At 43.3% G+C, this 13,622-nt stretch overlaps 1 protein-coding gene across 1 annotated transcript in view; it reads left to right on the top strand.

Annotated features, from left to right (window-relative positions):
- Positions 1–13,622, top strand: part of Sec24d (SEC24 homolog D, COPII component) — an 86,984-nt gene that overhangs the window by 58,654 nt on the left and 14,708 nt on the right. Inside the window, exons 12-15 of the mRNA XM_085677755.2 lie at positions 5,552–5,743; positions 6,623–6,716; positions 12,396–12,512; positions 13,173–13,343. Of these exons, the coding sequence (XP_085533881.2) occupies positions 5,552–5,743; positions 6,623–6,716; positions 12,396–12,512; positions 13,173–13,343 (574 nt within the window). The remainder of the gene's footprint in view (positions 1–5,551; positions 5,744–6,622; positions 6,717–12,395; positions 12,513–13,172; positions 13,344–13,622) is intronic.

Below are 13,622 nucleotides of genomic sequence, written 5' to 3'. Positions count from 1 at the left end.
CAAAGCCCCTTCTGCCCTTGTGATGCCAGCAAACCCCTTCCTGCCTCCTATGTGCCCTGGCTTAGCAGCGTGAGGCAAGCCTCTCTCTATCATTCCAGCAAGCAGCACTTGGAAGGAAAGGAAGCAGCTCTTCATTGACCTGCAGCCCAACAGGTGCCTAGACCCTGTCCTGATGACCTCGCCCGCGGCAGACGGCTTTAAAAGGCTAGCTGGCACACTACCTGCTGTAGACGAAAGTGGAAATAAAATTGGTGGTAGTTTTACCCATGAGGTATAATTGTGTACACGTATACCTTACATTGCATTTGGAAGAATTAAAAACAGACTTGCTTTAAAAGGTCAGAGAGGGGTGCACAAAAATCGTTTTTATGTAAATAAAACCCTTAAAGAGAGATTGGAAAGAAACGGCAGGAAGTAGTTGGTAGTGTCCTTTCATTGTTCTCTCTGTTCGCCACTGAGACTAAAATCATGGTGAGGTCCAGTTGTCTCTGTGCACAAGCTAACTGTATGGAACATGAGCTGGTGCCAAGCATGGAGACTGGGGTAGGGGGGTGTTGTCATCTGCCAAGAGGCCATGCATAGCGCATAGGGAGGCCAGGACATGCTGTGCACCCCATACCTTTCACCTCCTCTTTGCTGAGCACACAGGGCAACATCTGTTCTGGATGGGGGCATTTGGGTGAGGAGGGATTCCTCAGCCACAGTGCTTTGTGGCCTTTGAATGCTCGCTCCTCTGTAACCCCCCCACACACACACACAACTGATGCTTTGTGTATGAGAAGCTAAGATGAGCAGGCTCTGGACCTCCCACGAGCAGTTCTGTTTGTATCTGTTAAGCAGCACTCATAATATTGTGGAGATGGTTTGGAAAACAGTGGGAATGTTTGGAAAACACTGAGGGGACTTCAGACTGGCCCGAGGTGAAACGTGAGAGGGAGCCAGCTGCAGATGGCAAGCAAAGGCCCATATGCCCTGAGACTGCTTTGCCTCGTGTTATTGAGAGCCTTGGGAAGGATTGGTTTTTGGCTAGATGCCATGCACTTCACACGGAACTCGCCCATGGGCCGTCTTAAATTCAAATCTGGATTTTACGGTTAGTCGATAGGAAAGGGTTAGTTTATAAGAAACCACTCCAGTTTCTGAAAACAGGTTCTCCTTTTTCTTGTCTCCCACCGAGTCAGGCTAAACTGCCTTCACCAAGTCACTCCACAAACACCGTGTTCCTTACCGGGAACATCGGCGCGAAGCGTGCAGCGTTTGGTCTCAGATCTGAAATCACACATTCTGTTGTTCTCGCTGTACCCGCTCCCGCTGAAGCACATGTGTGACTTTGGCAGAAGACAAGAGAGAAAAGTCGAAGGTTACAGCTGGTTACTCTATAACGCTATCAAATCTCTCTAAACTCTGTGTTGTCAAGCCAACTGTCTTCGTTTGAAAACACAAAAACCACCTGGTTGCTTTCTGTCTGAAATTTGTTTTGGTCTCTGCGTATATGCAGCTTTTTTTTTTTTCTGTTTTATGGTAAGACTGTCCCATCAATTTGATTGCTCTTCTTGTACTAAAGCAGGTGGCATGTTTTACACGATCTCTGCAAAGAAGTCTGCGTGTGCTTGGTGCTCTAGAATGTTCTGAATTTTCGGAAAAGAGAAACCCCTTCTTTTCTGTTTGACTCTGAATTTGCATCTGGCCTTGAAAAGTTTCTAGATTTTCTGACTTCTTTGGAACAAGGAGGAAAAACTTCCCAATCCTTCATCTGTTATTCATAGTAAATCATTGGGTTGATTTGACTTTTGCTTCTTTCCAACGTTGATGAACTAAATATTGGACATGGGGCTGGCAGGACGACTCAGGTAATAAGCACTGCCTTCGTTTTGCTTTATTTCAAGTGCAAGGGCCTGAGTTCAATTTTCAGAACACAGATAAGAATGCCAGGGCCCGCGGCTGGCAGCTAATCTGGCGTAATTGGCAAGCTCCTAGCCAATGAGCAACTTTGTCTCAAAGGAAGTGACTGGTGTCCCGAGGATGACATCCAGTGCTGTCTGCTGGCCTCCATACGTACCTATAGCCACATAAATATACATGAACAGTACAAAAGAAGACAGCTGTCTAAAAATAATGGAAATTCATGAGTTTGGAATTTTGTGGCTTATCTGCTTACTAATGTCTGTGGTATTGCTCTGCCGAATTCATATGTTAAGCAATCTGGCTGCTGTTGGAAAGAGTGTAGCTGAAGCACAGAAGAGGAAGGCCCGTTAACTCCTGTCATCTAATGTGCCCCACATAGTTCTGTGCAGTCCTTCACGTACCCTACCGAGTCATACAGTCATTCACGTGCTCTACAGAGCTGTGCGGAGTCCCTTCATCTGCCCTGCAGAGTTAGGATTCAGCCCTGCATGTACCTCACAGAGTGATACAGAACTAATGGGGAAAGGCAGAGTTTTCTTCACGTGATATGTTATAGTGTGGAGAAAAGTTTAGGACAGTTACATCTTTGAACAAATTTTTAAAAAGTTTTCATATTGTTTGTTTCTCAAATTAAAAAAAAACCATGTTTCTATGAAGATGAGTGATAAGGTTTTACAATGATGTGAGATGTTCTGATTAGATGCTCTTTAAAAATGTTAATTTAGATTATCCCTGTGGATCCCAAGATGCTCTTTCCCACCCAGATAGCATATGCCCAAATCTGGTAAGAGGTATCAGTCTAGAGTATTGTTCTCTTTCTCTTCGTGTGTGTGTGTGTTGCTTTATTTGACTACAATTTAACTATGAAAAGAACCAGTCACTCATGATTTATCAGACATTTTTATTTATGCAATAAATGGTTTCTGGAAAGCAAAGGTGAATGAATGACATGCTAGTGAACTATTTGTCAAATTAAAAAATCATAATTTGTAGCATATCCTTATTGCACATGCCAATATTTCTAGCCGGACTGATTTTAAGCCAGACTGCAGGAAGGGGTTCATTTTGACTCACGGTTTAAGGGTACACAGCATCATAGCGGGCTGGTTACATTGCATCTGCAGTCAGAAAGCAGAAGGAGATGACTGTTGGCTGCCACTCTACAGTGCTCCTCCTCCCTCGTTATTTGATTCAGGTATGGGGATGCACACATGAGTGCAGGTGCTCACAGCGGCGTCTGTAGATGACTTCACATTCCCCTGGTGCTGGAGTTACAGGAAGTTGTGAGCCACTAGAGATGGGTGCCGAGAACTGAACTCAGGTCCTCTGCCAGATCCCTGAATGTTCTTGACCCCGGAGCTCTCTCTCCAGCCAACTTCGTCTTTTTTATCCAGCCTAGGACTCCTTACCCAAGGAATGTTACTGCCCACATTCAGGATGAGTCTTTGACCGAATCTAGATACTCTACTGCAGACATGCGGAAAAGTCTTTGTCTCAGTTGATTCGCAATCCGGTCAAGTTAAAAACCGGGATTAACTGTTGCAAGCTCTAATTTGCCACCCACAGTCCAGTGTCTCACCAGCAGATAAGTCATGTTCAGTAAAACCCGAATTCTCCACCACAGTAGATGTTGTGGAATGGCATGGGGCAGGGAGGGGTGGTCAATGAGTCTTGGGCATTTCCTTTTGTCAGCTTCCATTTGCACTGGACACTGAGAGAAACGCTTAGAGGAATTCAGAAGAGGTAGTGACTTCTAGCTGGTCCCCTCAGGGGATTTCATAGGAGGAAGGATTTATGCTTGATCTCGACAAGCAAGATTTTTAATAGCAGGGAAGCGGAGAAAGCCCAGAAGCAGCGCTGTGTTTGTGGTGTCGCTTGGGGCAGCGCAGCATAGAAGCGTGGCAGCTGCTCATGTGACCTCAGGCAGCGCAGGAGACACCTATGTGTGTTTTAACCCAGTAGATGGGGACTCCCACTTCTGAAAGCATTGCAAATGTCCAAAAATGTAAGCATTTACCCACTGTTCTCGCCATTGGTTATGAGACCCTTTGAAACATTACCAATTTATCAAATCATATTGAGGATAAAAGCAAAGCAGGTAGAACCCAGTTCTTGTCAGCCTGCACTCAGCAGTCCGCAGTGAAAGCTGACATTTCAACTTGAGATATCTCTTGTGGGCACTTCCATTTCCTTTGTATTCCCTCATGTTCAAGTTGCTCATATATAAACACACACACACACACACACACACACACACACACACACACCCCTTATTCATTGATTATTTGAGTTTTTTGAGAACTCCGAATTAGCTGAGGCTGGCCCTAAACTCCTGATAGTCCTGTGTCTATCCTCTAAGTGCTTGGGTTACAGACAACAGCAAAACAGCCTCAAGGCAGCATTTATATTCTGGAAAAAATTCAGAAATGAGAAGAGTACCCCCTTCTTCAGAAGAACAGGGTCCTAAGCAGAGGAGATGTAACTGAAATGGAAGAGTCAAGGGAAACATCATGTACCTTTCTATCGTGGTTGTCATCGAGACTCTGAGCACCGTGTAGTATTTGCCATTGGAACTTAGAGTGCCTGAGCTGTGGGTATTTTAAGGCCATTGCGAGCGGGCAGAAATGCAGCCATCAAGCAGGCAACAGGAGCCTATACTGCTAAATTCTACTATCTTTGCTATGGACTGGGGTGAATGAATTCATGCTTGTACTTCCTGGAACACTAACAAATTGTTTGGAATTCCTGAAAGAAAAGATGCTGGTTAGTATAGTTTCATGGGTTTCATTTCCTGTTACGATCATCACACGAAATCTTTTTTATGAGTGTAATTTACTCGCTGCTATATGTTTCTGTGGCATGTTGTTAAAATCTAGGGATTGCAACACTGAGATATTGTAGGATGTGTAGCAAAAATATCCTGCAAGAGCCTAAAGTCCTTTCCTATAGTAAGTCAAGCGTCCCCTCCCTCTTGCGCTTCAAATGTCTCGTTGCTTGGGTCTTTTAGTTACTTCTAAGAACATTTTATTTATATGAATGTAATAAGCCCAGATTGTTCTTTAGAAATTCTAAAATTTCTAATTTCTATGAATTGTATTTAAGCCAGGCATAGGGGAGACTGCCTTTAATCTCAGCATTTGGAAGATAGAGCAGGCGGATCTCTGAGTACAAGGCCAGCCTGATCTACAGAGTGAGTTCCAGGACAGCCAGGACTACAAAGAGAAACTACATCTTGAAAAGACACCTCCCTCCAAAAAAAAATTAAAAAGAAAGAAAAAGAAACCCATGAGCAAATATGTATTAAGTGTTTTCATAATATCTAACCCTTGACCTAGAATTTGTAGAATGCTTTCCCATGTTGGCCAGATTATTTTTAAAGTCATCCCTATCCCTTCCTGCCATGATTCACTATTGCTTTCTAAGGGCAGTAGAAATTAAAACCAGAACTTTATGCTTTCCTTGTGTTCTATAGGGCACACAGTTGTTGAACTTAGGTAGAAGCCTCGTCTCACAGGCAAAAGACTGAAGAAGGCAAAATGTTCTCCAAGTCCCAAGTCTATGGCATCTTCATCACCTCCGAGAAAGAGTCAAACTGTGTTCGTGAGAGCTTGTGCCTGAAATTTGGCTCTGTTTTTTTCTCTCCTAGGGAGGAGCATGAAGAGACGTCTGCCATTCGGGTTGGGTTCATCACCTACAACAAAGTTCTGCACTTCTTTAATGTCAAGAGTAATTTGGCTCAACCTCAGATGATGGTGGTGACCGATGTTGCAGAGGTCTTTGTTCCTTTGTTGGACGGGTTCCTTGTCAACTATCAAGAATCTCAATCTGTGATTCACAAGTAAATATCAGGTGTCTTCTAATTAAATGCAAATCAGGTGCATGGTTTAAGTCATGTTGTGTTTTCATCCAACTACAAATGTTTGGTGTTGTCATTAATAGGAGGCTTAAGGCATAGGGTATACAACTCTTGTGATTTATCTTAGATTTATCCCTTTCTGGTGTAGACCATTTAAAAAACATTCAGTCTCTTGAGTGAGGTAACCCAGACCCAAAAAGACAATTATCACCTGTACTCACTCATAAGTGGGTTTTAAACATAAAGCAAAGAAAACCAGCCTACAAATCACAATCCCAGAAAACCTAGACAACAATGAGGACCCTAAGACAGACTTACATAGATCTAATCTACATGGGAAGTAGAAAAAGACAAGATCTCCTGAGTAAATTGGGAGCATGGGGACCATGGGAGAGGGTTGAAGCGGGGGGAGGGGGGAAGCAGAGAAAAATTTAGAGCTCAATAAAAATCAATAAAAAAAAATATTCAGCCTCAGCCTTTAAATTCTTTCTCCTTGATGGGGAAGGGATGAAAGGGATGTGTTTCTTGCGTGTACTGTACATATTAAGATAGAGTGTTTTTTAAAGAGTCCTGGGTATTATAAATAGGTATATATTGAATCAAAAGCATCTACAAAGTTTGCAATTTAGTAAATGTTCCATCCAAAGAATAGGTTTTGGTGCCAGACTGTGCTAAAACATCTTCCCTTAAGGAGTGTCTGCATCAGGTCGCCTGTTCCCTATGGGTAACAATTACCCTCACATGCTGTCCTTCAAATAAATGTCATATTTGTTCAGGCTTGAGACGTCAGTGGTTTATCTTCTGAAGTTTATGACAGATTTGCTGAGTGTTTAAAACCCTTTCCCCGTTTGTGTCCCTCAGTTTATTGGACCAGATTCCGGAGATGTTTGCTGACTCTAATGAAAACGAGACAGTCTTCATTCCTGTCATCCAGGCTGGCATGGAAGCACTCAAGGTGAGCAATGGCCCCCTCTACTTGATAGCAGATGACGTTTGTAACAGAGAAATTAGCAAGGAAGACCTTGCGTGCGAAAAGAAATACAGTCTTTGTTAAATGGTGCCCCATTTTCAGGAGGAAATGGTCCGAGCCACAGCCACTCCCTGTGTTTCCACCCCAGTGCTGTGAGCATCACAGCATCACAGTGAGCATCACAGTGCTGTGAGCATCACGACAGCTGTCTGGTTAGTATTCAACTTAGCCTCTCTTTGGCTTTCAGGTGAACGTTTTGTGATCTATTTTCAGAGTTAGTTCAGTCAAATCAGAGCTATCGGATACGATGAGAAAAATTCCAGTTCTGTTGTCTCGTTCTTTGGGGTTTTCAAACATGCAAAGGCGAGGCCTGGGGATAGGTGGTGTCAGGGAAGTGGCTGATGCCCATGGCTTAGCTCACGGTCTAAGCGGAGTGGTGTTGTCCCTGTGACCACTGGGAAGCCTGGGCTCAAATGACATTTTGTCTTCCTAGGACTGAAGAAGGCAATGCGATCTAGACGGCCTTGTTGCTGTCTCTTTATCACAATAGTTGAACCTGTCGGTTTTGACAGCTCATGCCCGAAGCTAGTTTTAAAATTGTGTTATTAAAATTAACTCCACGCCAACTTCTAAAATACGATGACTAGCAATAATGACAAGAATGATCCAAGTGAACAGAGTTAGTGGTGGTATAGGGCTGAGCTTAGGAACTGATCCCACACGAATGGTGCATCTCTTTCTGTAGCCTGACCCTAGCACTTGATTCTGGTCTAGGTTTTCTGATGTCTGAGTGCTCAGGTGTGGTATAGGAGCATCTGCTCCTGGTGTTGTCAATGTCTTCAGCTGTCAGAATAATGGGCCGTTTAATGTTACTCTAGCAATAGATTTCATATCACAAATGATTTGACGGTATTAGAGTCGCCCCCCACTGAAAGCCATCAGTGATCAATAGAAAGCCTTGGGAATTATGGTATTTCATATCGCAAAATAACTAAAATCCTGACTGTTCCTTTTCATTTGGGAAGGTCAGCCATGCCCTCCAGTGAGAAGTATGTTAGTAAACCTCCCCGCACATCACGAGTCATGAAGGACTCTAAGCCTCGCTCTGCTTTAAACCAAGGCTGGAAGTGATGTTTTAAATATGTGCTGGCATCAGTGGGGCATGAGGAGCGAGTGGTGACGAGCTGTTCTTTGTCTAAAATTTGATGTCAATCGTGATAAACCATTGTCCGTAGTAATAATAATATACTCTGAAGTTGCTTCTGCGGTGCTTGCTGTAGCAGGAAGCCTTCCCTGCCATCCATTCGTGACGTTCTGATTCCTGTCATTCATGTCTTGATGGCTTTTGCATTATGTTTTTGTTTACAAGTTTCTTGTTATATTAATGTTTATTAATATATTCATCCTTGAAGTGTACAAAAGCTGTCTTGGTGTTGCTTATCTTTGCTGTGAGGCAACAGATGACCAAAGCAACTTAGCAAGGAAAGGATTTATTTGGGTTACACGTCTGTATCACTGTTCATCCTCAAAGGAAGACAGGGCAGGGACTCCAACAGGGCAGAAACCTGGAGGCAGGAGCTGGTGCAGAGGCCATGGAGAGGCACGATTTATTAGCTTGCTCTTCGTTGCTTGCTCAGCCTGCTTCCTTATAGAACCCAGCACCACCTGCCCAGGGATGGCACCACCCACAATGAGCTGGGCCCTCCCCCATCGGTCACTAATTAAGAAAAAGGCTGTAGCCTGATCTCATGGATCTCAATTGAGCTTCCCTCTTTTCAATTAACTCTATGTTGTATCAAGTTGATGTAAACTAGCCGACACAAAAGTGTTGATGTTTTAAAATGAGAAAAAAAAACCCCTACTATCTAAGCATAGCAATTCAGAAGAACTTCATGAATACAGAGTCAGGTCCTGGGTAGCTGAAAATCAGACTTAAATGTGTATAGTTTACACAAGAAGCCTCTAAAATTCTCACCTGTAGCCTTCCCTACAAGCTAACATATTCGAGAATGTGCAGTGGAGAAACAGTGTTGAGGAGGCCTCTTCATTCATTCGTTCATTCATTCATTCATTTATTCTTTTCAACCAATAAGAAAAATCATTCAGCGGTTGTGTTTTTCAAGCAGTCTAGACTGTCCTGTGCCTAAGTTTTCTGAAGCGTTGCAGGGGAGATTTAATTCTGTATCATGAGACACAATTCTTCTGGTAGTAAAAGAGGGAGTAGGGAGGCCAGGGGTAACTTGGGAAAGTTCAGGACTATGGTTTGGTCAGTAGCTCAAGATATTGTATACAGAGGGCAGAGATGCAATCCCAGCACTATGGGGAGGGCGTAGAAACAGGCTTCTAACATTGAGATCAGGACCTGTCCCTGGCACTCAGCTGACTTTCGGGGTGTGTGTGTGGTGGGGAACTGAATTACCTTGCCCAGTCTTGATGCAGGGGGAGGAGCTCAGTCCTGCTTCAACTTGATGTGCCATGCTTTGTACAAGCCCATGCGAGGCCTGCTCCTTTCTGAATGGAGATGGAGGGGTAGTGGATGGGAAGGGGGGTAGATGAGAAGTGGTTAGGGTAGGGTGTGGGGGAGGGAATAGGAGGAGAGGAAGAAGGGAAACCGTGGTTTGTAAAATAATTAAAAATATTAATTTAAATAAATAAATTATTTAAAAAGGAAGAAAAGGGGAACTTGTTTTATTGTGAAGGCCTTTCAGAACTTTTCTTTCTACCAGATAGATACCAAATAAATTCTTTACATGTATATATATATATATATATATGCTACTAATTATATAATTATTATATACCACTAATATATTATATGCCAATTGTATGTATATGTGTATATGTAATTCATATATGTATAGAATTATTATTAAGAAACTTCTTAAAGCAAACAGAACAGATCAAAATTAGAAAAAAAGCCATGAAAATTTGTCCCAAAGGCAAACGGTGGCAGTTTGGGGATGTTAGTGGCATATTCCACCTATGCATATTCCTAAAGGCCCTGGAAATACTCAACTAAGGACTTTATGCTTTTCCGTTGTGCTATGTCCACAGCATTTTCCAATCTCAGCCTCTTGCTTCCTCCTGTATAGTAACAGCTGTGTTTCCTTCAGACTCTGACACATGCATGAACCAATTACATGCCAATTGCTGACAAACTCATTTATCTAAGTCAAATAACTTGATAAATAAACTTCTGTGTAAGAATCGGACTAAAGGGATGCTAGAGAGAGATGGTCCTGTGGTTAAGAATACTCGCTGCTCTTGCAGAGGACCCAAGTTCAGTTCCCTGCACCCGTATGGTGGCTCACAATTGCTTGTAACTCCAGTGGATCCTATGCCCTTTCCTGGCCTCTATGGATACTGTATACAGACGATGCGCTTAAATACATGCAGGCAAAATCCTCAAACACAGAAGATAAAAATAAGTAAATCTTTTTGGGCAAAAAATGGGTATGGGTATCGATGGTTATTCCTTGGAGCAGGGTTTCTCCTGAACCTGAAGCTTGCCAATTCTGGCTAGTCTTCTGTTTCTCCCAGTTGAATGCTGGGATTCCAGCACCCAACATACCTGACAGTTTTGTATGTGGAAGCTGGGGATGTGTACTCAGGTCCCCATGCTTGAATGGCGAGCACTTTGTACTCTGAGCCATCCATCCGCCCAGCCCCAGCTGCTTCATGTTTTAAAATGCCGAGTTTCTTATTGGACCCTGAGTAGGGTCTTGCCATTCATTTAACTAGACAATTAAGTGCGTTTATTATGACTAACCGAACCATCGAAGTCTTCCAACTCTTGTGTTCTGTGCTTATTCTGTCATGTATGGTTTGCATGAAGCTGAGAGGAGCTTAGTGGTTGTCCTAAAGGCACAGAGCTAACACAACGGCTAAGACTCTAACCCCGTGGGAACTAGGACCTGTGGTCTTTGGAGTACAAGTTTCAGCTCTTCTGTGACTAGACAACATCCAGAAGGGCACGAAGAACATTGATAGTGAATTCTCTAGGAACTGGGTGGCTCAGACGAGAAACATTTTACTTTATATTTCTGAGAGCTGAATGTGTTACTGAGAAATATTTTTAATTTGCTCCAATTAACACAGGAAGTCTCCATATGATGTGATTTTCACTTTCCTTTATACAGTAAAAGACAAGATGCGGTCTGGGAAGCAGGAAACAGACGGGGAGGGTCATTTAAATTTGAGGGAAAATGTGGTGGTGGTGGTGACCATTCAGACACAAATGCAGGGTGTTGCTTTTTGTGGTGGTTTGAATGCTGAAGAACATTTTAATTAAGCCTTCTGGAAATAAAGAGGCAGTTTGCAAATGCTTTGTTGTCTTACACACCCTGTGGATAGTGCTGAATGCATTCTGTCTCTCCTGCATGCACCCCTTCTTTCTTTCCCATCTCCAGTATCTATTCTGCTAGCATGTCATATACATGTATGACTTTCTGCGTATATGAAACACAGAAGCCAAAAATGAGAGAGAACTTGTTGTTTTTCTGAGTCTGGCTTATTTAACTTAATATGGTAATCTCCATTTGCATCTATTTCCCAGCAAATAATTTTATTCCACTTAATAGCTGACTAAAATGCCATGTGTCTATGTGCTACATGTCCTTGTCACCTACTGACGAACACCTAGACGGATTCCATTACTTGACTGCTGTGAACAGTGTTATCATAAACATGGGTTTGCAGGTTTTATGTGCTGTGTGGACTCAGGGGACTTTGCATATATATCTTGAAGTGCTGTATTTTTGTCTACAGGCGAGACAATATCACATTAAAAAAAAAGAAAGAAAGAAAGAAAGAAAGAAAGAAAGAAAGAAAGGAAGAAAGAAATTAGCCCTTAGTATTGTTTTCTCGAGAGTGAGCCTGTTGGATTAGAAGAGTTCTGACCTGATCAGGTCTCTTGAACAAAGGCCATCTTCTTTACGCATTGAACAGCACAGTAAATAGGAACTTATGTCTTCATCAGTCTTCCATAGACGTCTCACAAGCGAGGATATTGCTTTTTGGCCCTACTGATCCCAAAGAGAACACAAAGCCACAACCACATGTTATTGATCTATACTCATGTATTTTTTTTAACCCCTTTAGGTTGATTTCAATGCCTCTCTACCTCCAGTGAATGATCTTAGGTGTGACCACCACATCTTACCCCCCCACACACACTCTCCTAAGTCAGGGGCATGAATGGGTCACTAAGGAGAAACAGAGAACATGTTATATCAGGGAATTCAAAGTGTGGAAATATCGGTTACATTGTTTTTTGCGAAAGTCAGTTAATTCTGAGTATACAGTGTGTAAGCAGAACGAATGCCTCATGATAGTCTCCAAGCACATCATTAACTTGGCTCCAGGTTAGGTGAAAGTTTGGTTTGCAGAAGCAATCTACCAGCAGTATTGCTCAGAAAGCTCATTCCCGCAGTCTGGTGGTTCTGCAGTTACTGGAGGGCCCTCCACACTCTTTTCCATTCTGATTGGCTGGAGGGCTCCCTTCTAGAGACTTGCAAAAGGTCCCTTTTGCCCCTGCCTCAACCATAGTTCATGGTTCATTTTTATCATTACCTTCCTGACTGCAGTGAGGTAGGATTTTCATTCTTTTATGATGCTCTTAAAAATAAAGCCACAACAACCAGACATTTTGTGCGTTGCTTTTAGGCAGCCGAGTGCCCTGGGAAGCTTTTTATCTTCCATTCCTCCTTGCCTACTGCAGAAGCACCGGGGAAACTCAAGAACAGAGACGACAGAAAGCTGGTCAACACAGACAAAGAGAAGGTACCTGGGAGTGGTTGGTTACTCTTTGAAGCGTCCATTGAAGCGTTATTAAAAGAGGTCCCATCCTTCATGAGTATTCTAAACTGTAAACTGCTAGGGAGTTTCATAGCACCAGAGAGACTGATAGCTGACGTGTCTACACTGAAACATCTTCCGTGTGTAACCTGTATAAGATGAGAATTTTGGAGAAATGGAAGGGAGGGCTTGCACGAAGAAGAAAGTGGAGCGGGAAGGTGGTTGCTCTGTGACCTCACTCTCCTGAGGAAGAGACACCAGTCGTGAAGCCAAGGTCTGATGCTGAAAAGAAGCTGTCACTCAAGCCCGAGACAGTGTGGCCGCTGGGAACAGTCTCTGGTGATGGAAGATGGAGCTGACTGAGGTGCACGCCCCTCAGCCATCCAGCACCATCCAATCCACAGAGCTGTATCCAGGCCTATGGACTGAGGATGGGAGCAGGGACAGCCCCATTGGGGTGTTAGATTATCAGATAACCTGAAGCCAACCAACTGTTTTATTTCATTCACCTCGTCCACTTAACTGGAGGTAGAAATTCCGTATTTTTCCCCATTTAAAATGTCCAATTAAAAAAATTAATAGAAACTTAAATTTTAATAAAAAAAATACTGTATAGCTTTTCATTTCTTCCATCTTTTTCCTCAGATACTTTTCCAGCCCCAAACAACTGTCTATGAATCTCTGGCCAAGGACTGTGTGGCCAATAGCTGCTCGGTGACGCTCTTCCTCTTTCCCAGTCAGTATGTGGATGTGGCTTCCTTGGGGCTGGTCCCCCTGCTCACGGGAGGGACCCTTTACAAATACAATGGATTTCAGGTAAGTGGCGAGCCATCTGTGCGTCTGCGTTTCCTCCTGGCTGAATTTTGAATATTTCCTTAAGATGTACTTTGTCTCTGTCCTTCTCCCTGCCCCCTCTGGTGTGCATGGGGGTGGGGCATGTGTGTGCAGGTGTACACATGTCACTGAGAGCTTCTGGTGCTCAGGAAGGACTTTGAGATTGGTTCTCTTCTTCCAGTTGGGGTAGAGTCTTCCTTGTTTCTGCATGTGTACTGTGCACTGCCCTAGGCTAGCTAGCCCAGCAAGCTGTCTGGGAGT

Source organism: Myodes glareolus, chromosome 17 (genome assembly GCF_982192425.1).
Source record: "Myodes glareolus chromosome 17, mMyoGla1.1, whole genome shotgun sequence".
NCBI classification, from domain to species: Eukaryota; Metazoa; Chordata; class Mammalia; order Rodentia; family Cricetidae; genus Myodes; species Myodes glareolus.
This window is presented reverse-complemented; position numbering and strand designations above follow the sequence as displayed.